The 6,877-nt window shown below is 33.6% G+C and overlaps 1 protein-coding gene across 1 annotated transcript; it reads left to right on the top strand.

Moving 5' to 3' along the window:
* The first annotated feature begins 557 nt into the window (after window positions 1-557).
* On the top strand, window positions 558-4,851 carry LOC110646448 (PHD finger protein ALFIN-LIKE 2). Its single transcript, XM_021799883.2, has 5 exons — window positions 558-924; window positions 1,018-1,050; window positions 1,558-1,780; window positions 4,218-4,338; window positions 4,444-4,851. The coding sequence occupies exons 1-5, from the start codon at window positions 831-833 to the stop codon at window positions 4,690-4,692; spliced, it is 720 nt and encodes a 239-aa protein (XP_021655575.1). The 5' UTR covers window positions 558-830; the 3' UTR covers window positions 4,693-4,851.
* The last annotated feature ends 2,026 nt before the right edge of the window (window positions 4,852-6,877 follow it).

The raw sequence follows: 6,877 nt of genomic DNA on the forward strand, positions 1-6,877 counted from the left end.
TAAATAACAAAATATTATTTTTTTAATAATAAAATATTATTTTTCTTTTTTTTTTAATAATAAAATATTAAAAATAATAACTTTAATATTAAACAATTTTTATTCACTATATTTTTCAAATTTTCTTCTTTTTAAATTTCATTTTAATTAATCTAATAAATAATTTTTAATATATAAAGTTAAAAAAAATATTTTATTAAATATTTACTTATTTAACCTTATTAAAAAGTATAGAAATTTATTTGACTAAAAACTTAATTCTGAGCTTTGTTTAGTCTTTACTAAAAGTTTAGAAAATTTATTTGGTTTTTTTTTTTTATTTTTTTCCCAACAATGCTTTAAAACTAAATTAAATTAAATCTTAATTGATTGAATATTAAGCAAGATTAAATTTGAATAAGCCGTTTTGCAACAATAACACAATTTTTATTTTATTTATTTATTTATTTTTTTTATGTAATTGTCTTCTATTGGGATTCTTATTTGAGAGCTTACCATCCTTAAAATCACTCCATATTATCCAGCCTCTTTAAATAAACCTGCATAGGCATAGGCTTGCAACAAGAACACAGTGTTTTGGCCTTTAAATAGCACAAAGCCCGAAGCAGTGGCCAACAACAAAGCTTCTTCCTGACACGACACTAACCTCCTTTCGTCTTCTCCTCCTGGCTTCTCTCTTCCCACTTTCTCTCTCTCTCTTTCTATATTCTCAATCTTTTCCTTAAACGCTCTAATCGATGCTTCCACAGTTCTCCTCTTGAAACCCAAACTAGAATTTCTCCGATCTGCTACTTTCCTCTGATTATATATACACTAGTTTATGCATATAAATGGCTTCCATCTCTTCTAGTCCTCGCACTGTAGAAGAAATCTTCAAAGACTATAACGCCCGCCGCTCCGGCCTTGTCCGTGCTCTCACTTACGGTATTTAAAACCCTAATTTTGTCATCTCTATATTTGTGTTTGTGTAGGTTTTGGTTTTGATTGATTTGTTTTTGTTGTGGTTTTTGTTATTAGATGTGGATGAATTCTACTCTCAATGCGATCCAGGTTAGTTTCTCGCATTTTGCTTTTTTTTTTTCTTTTTTGCTTTTAAAAAAAATTAAAGCTCCAAATTGGTATTTAGTTACTGAGATTTCTTCCTACTTGTTGCTGATTTTTGTGTTTGGAATTGCTGAGATAAGCTTTTTTCAGCTTTCTTGTGTTTTGTTCTGCATGAAGTAAAATGGCTGCAATTTGTTTATTCTAATCAGTATTAATAATCTTTGGAGGTCAAATGGAGGTGTTGTTGTTATGTGTGCCATGGTTTTTTTGCGATATTCATTTGCTGCACTTACAGATGCAAAGGTATCTTTCAGGGACAGAGGAGAATTTGTAATTGATTATTAGTTAAATGATTTTCATCTCTTACATTGGAGACAAAAAACCAAATGGTGCTTTTTTGTTTATTATCTGTTAAACTGATTGTGGGCCTTCCAACTTTCAATCCTTATTATGTATTAGAATTCCTCTCAATTTTTATTGCTTATTTATAAGAAAAGCAAAATTTTTCCTCAGAAAAGGAGAATTTGTGTTTGTATGGACACCCAAATGAGTCATGGGAGGTGACTCTGCCAGCTGAGGAAGTTCCACCAGAGCTTCCAGAACCAGCATTGGGCATCAATTTTGCAAGAGATGGAATGCACCGTAAAGATTGGCTTTCACTTGTTGCAGTGCATAGTGACTGTTGGTTGCTCTCTGTGGCATTCTACTTTGGTGCTCGACTTAATCGCAATGAAAGGTATGTTGTTGTTCAGTTCACAACTTCACATTCACACTGATTTGCAAATCTTAATGGAAGTATACATTGTAGTACCTACCAAGCAGAAAAACTGTTTGGTTTGGTATCCAACTACCCAATATAGGTTTTATCTCATAGGCTATGCTCAAAAACTATATTTCAAATTGCAATGTTAATATGAAGTGATTAACTTTTCTTGGAAGCTTCATAATTGATACTCACAATGTGATGGTTGTCCTTGCTTTAAATACTTCATTAGAAATGTTGCGGAATGAATGCAGAAGTTTGAAACCTAATGTGAGGGGAATTCAAGAGAGATTGTATACAGGGGAGGGATGTAAAGATAAAAATATATCTTGGGACTTAAAATGACTAAACAAAAACATTTGGTTGCAGTTCTATTGGTGTATTTCAAAGAATTCAAGAAAACTCCAAACATCATTGTTTAAAGTGACATTCAAATTCAAGATATCATCTTTTAACATGTCTTGCATTAAAAAATTTATATCATTATGTATTTGGAACTTGAAAGCACTTCTTTTCTTTTTATAACATCATTACCTCATATATTAGTACTTAAAAGGTGCTACTGTGCTTTTGCTTGAGTGATTTCAATATCTAGTAAATAAACTGATTTCCCCTATCATATGTGTGGCAAAATGTGGTTCACTCATCTTCTTATGTTACTTGTTCCTCATTTCTCCAAAGAGATAGGACAGAATGGTTGACTTTTTTAGTTGGAACTTTTTTGCTTCTTGAATGACATAACCAATTACCCATATTAGGTGATTATTACTGCGCGGTTCCTTCTATAGCTATAGAGGCGACAAACCATGCAGCTACTTGGGTTAACATTTACTTTTGCACGCGGAAACAAAACTAGGTCTTGCAGTCTTACTACTTTGGGTTGACTTTGCAGTTCTGAAATTAGATTGCAGTTATATGATGGTCTAGGGTATTACACAATGTGTTATCATGTGATTGCAGCTCTGTTAGTTAAAACAAATTGATATTGCATATTCTAGATATTTGATTCATGTACATAAATTGTTTCTTGCATAGTTTAATTGTTTAAATTTCTTGCCTTTTGTTTGCTGAATGGTTGTCCCTTAGTTTAGTTGCTTAAATTTGTTGTCATGTCATTGGCATTTATAGGTTTTATTTGATCTTTCTCAAGTTTAATTTTTGGCAGCTTCTATTCAACATTTGCATTTCTCATACCCAATTTTTTTTGAGTAAGGCTTTATCTCATCTCTCTGATTTCTGGCACCACTGAAGTTGTTCAGTCAGGGAACTATGGATGTGATATGATACGGTACTGAATTTTATTACAAGTCTATTATCTCCCTTTCATATGGGAATTTTCCATCACATGTGTAGATAACATAGTACTAACTTAGTTATTTGACAAGAAAGCCATGGGGTGTGCAGCTTCGTGTTTTTATCTCTGGGATTGGAGCCAGTGATCTAGCCAACATTAAAAAGCACACTTGCAGGGCCTATAGTACAGTCATATACTTTTAGATTACCTGGCTATTTTATCAATTATGTTCTGATTTCTAGAAAGGAATTATCATATTATAGCAACAAATTTTTGTTGAACTGGTGATGCATTTGGGAATATTCTCATTGCTAATCTTTTGGGGACGTAGAGTAAATTCTCATTGCAACTAGGAGGGCCTATAGTTGGATTTAGCATATCTGCAGTGCTAGGGAAAGAGCAGGTTGTCTTTAGTCCTACACATTACTCGTATTCTTTCTCTTGCTTTAAAATAATTGTCAGATAAGGATGCTTTTACATGGGTAGGACATTCCGAAACAATGGAAAACAAAGTCCTGCTCACAGACTCATATCTGTACTTATCACAGAGTCCACTAAGTTCCTACTAACCATTCCAAGCTGGGATTGGGGTTGGTGATCTCAGAGTTTGTCTTAAACAAATCTTGCTTGGGCTTTTGTGTTGGGTTGGGTTGGGTTATATTGTGCTTTCTATATTGTATGAATATCTACCGTTTAGAATGCATCTTAACATTTGGTGTAAACACCTGTTCAAGATCAACAAAGTAATCCAATTCAAACGTATTCCTATCTTTATCTTAAGTTCTGATTAATCCATGACCATCTGAACTTTACCAGACCAACTTTAGCCATTCCTGATCCTTTATTGGTCACCAGCGCCGCCCCAACACACCCCCCCCCCTCCCTCTTCTCTTTCCCAACTGAAAACAAAACCAACAACCCCAAGCCTCCAAACCTCTTCCTGCATTTTATATTTTACCTCAAGTTAATCACTGTGATGGTGAGGCCACCACTATCCACCTTTGAAGTGTGATATATTCTGCTCTCATTTTTCACATGCATGTGCACCTCTGTGTTTTTTTCAATGTAATGTTAATCGGACCATGATTTAGAGGTTGTATGCTTCTTACTTGACAGGAAGCGCCTGTTTAGCCTGATAAATGATCTGCCCACCCTATTTGAAGTTGTAACTGGAAGAAAGCCTGTAAAAGACAAACCCGGCATGGACAGTGGAAGCAAATCCAGGAACAGCACAAAGGTGAACATTTTTCTTCTCCAATGGATTTAAGCAATGATATCTAGTTAAAAGGTGTCATATTTACATGTAAATTAATATTTAATATGACCTATCTTTTCATTGCAGAGATCAATTGATGGACAAGTAAGAAATACTAAGTTACTTGATGAAAGCTATGCAGAAGATGAAGATGAGCATGGTGAGACTCTTTGTGGGAGCTGTGGAGGGACTTACAGTGCTGATGAGTTTTGGATAGGTTGTGATGTATGCGAGAGGTGGTACCATGGGAAATGTGTGAAGATAACACCAGCCAAGGCGGAAATGATCAAGCAGTACATATGCCCTTCATGCAGCACCAAGAAGCGAAGGCCGTAACAGCCAAACGAAAAGAAACGCTTGGGGAGGTGGTTAACCTCACTGTTTTGCTCACTGATGTTATCGTAAATCACTGATAGTTAATCCTTTTTGATTTCCTTGTTCCTTTTCATCTTGCTATCATAGTTTTTAATCAAAGATGTTATTTAGTGTTTTAAACTTCCGGATTTTTACACTCGACTTGCATGCCCTAGATTTTGTTTCATTATAGTTATATATTTGTGCATTCATTGATCAATGGCACATCTTAGATGAGCTCTGGTTGAATTGCCAATCAGCTGTCAGTGGATGTTAACCAAAGAGGTGTGACTTAGTGCACAAAGCATCTCAGACTTGTGGGTATTTTGGACAGTTGTACTGGTAGTTCAAAAATTACAGAATGCAATGTAGGAGTAAATAAGTCGGTACTCAGTAGAACAAGAGGCCTTGTGTGTTCCTGGATTGCCGAATATTTCTTCCAACACAAGTCTCAGTTCTCAACCTAGTTTTCTACGGTTGGGAATGAGTTTGGGTAAATGAATGTCCTGAGCTATTTATATGTTTTATGGGTGTATGTGTTAATTACAGTAACAGGCCGAAGGTCCCAATTGCAAAGCGACTGAGCCTGATCCAAGAACTCAAACACTGGCGGTGTCCTTCCTCAACCTAAAACGTTTAGCAAGAAATGTTTTTTCTTGAATTATCAGGAGCAAAGCCCACAAAAACTTTTTATGCTACTACCAAAGCCAGAGCAAAGTTGCTTAGCTCTATGTATTACGTAGAAATTTGGGAATATCAAGAGATCAAAGTCCTTTTTACAGGTTTTTTTTTTAAGTCTCTTCAAGAGTTTGAACTTTAATCAAGAAATGAAAGCTACAGCGATAGACTCTCTTCTCTCTTGTTTAACCAATGATAGCTCATATGGTTAACGCAACATCCAGCAAATGAATAGCAAACTGAGACTTTTTATGTCGATGATGAAATGTTTAAATTATATTTTATCCAACATATATTTATTATTTTTTTATTTTTATTCGATGTGGATATATTGTAGTATTAGCTATTACTTTAATCAGAAAAATGGCAATATTTTTTCTCAATTTTGGTGAAATAAACAATTTTTTTGCAAAATGAGACTGACATGTATGGTGTTTAATTTCATTTATTCATGTCACCCTTAATTAAAGCATTTTCTATGTAGAAATTGGAAAAAATATTTTCAATATTTTCAAAGTAAATTTAAGGAGTAGTAACAGGGGCGCACCGAAAGCATAGCTTGGGGGTGGATCCTGATAACAAGGCCATTGGATATTATAATTATATTCTAAATAAATAATAATAATAATAATAATAATAAATTTATAGAGCTAAGATATTATTATGTTAACAAATATTTTAAATGTGAATAAATTAATAATAATAATAATTAAATATTATATAAAAAAATTATGTGATATGATGAGAAAAAAAAATGTTAAAATGATACATGCTTTAAATTTTGTGTAGATCTCTACACACTTTTATTTTCATCCCTGTTTTTGGCATAATTATAGAATGAAATTGCTTGCCATTTAAAGTACATGATCTTCGATATCTTCTTATCCAATTTGCTTATTAACCCAATTATTAGATCTGGATTCTCATAATTTTTAACTTCAAACTTAGTTGGAATTCATATATTTTGTAATTTTAGATTTTATTTCTTTCATAAATAATAGTGTTGTTCTAATACTAAATTAAATTTTTTTATTCATAGGATTAAAGCCGGATGGTTGAAGTGGAGACATACCACGAGAGTTTTATGCGATCGTAAGATCCCCAAAAAGTTGGAAGTAAAATTTTACCATACAGTCATACGACCGACTATGTTATATAGTAGTGAGTGTTGGGCATTGAAAGAGTCGTATGCATCTAAGATAAGAGTTGCAGAGATAAGAGTGTTAAGGTAGATGAGTGGCCATACTAGACTAGATAAAGTCCGTAATGAGAGTATTAAAGAAAAGGTATGAGTGGTGCCAATTGAAGATAAGTTGAGAGATGAGAGATTGAGGTGGTTTGGTCATGTGAAGCGTAGACATACGGAGGTTCCAGTTAGACAAGTAGAACATATGAGGTTAGAGGATAGAAAGAAAAAAATGGGTAGACCTAAATTGACTTGGAGGAGAGTAGTACAACATGATTTAGAAGTATTACACATTTAAAAGGA

This window comes from Hevea brasiliensis, chromosome 8 (genome assembly GCF_030052815.1).
Source record: "Hevea brasiliensis isolate MT/VB/25A 57/8 chromosome 8, ASM3005281v1, whole genome shotgun sequence".
NCBI lineage: Eukaryota > Viridiplantae > Streptophyta > Magnoliopsida > Malpighiales > Euphorbiaceae > Hevea > Hevea brasiliensis.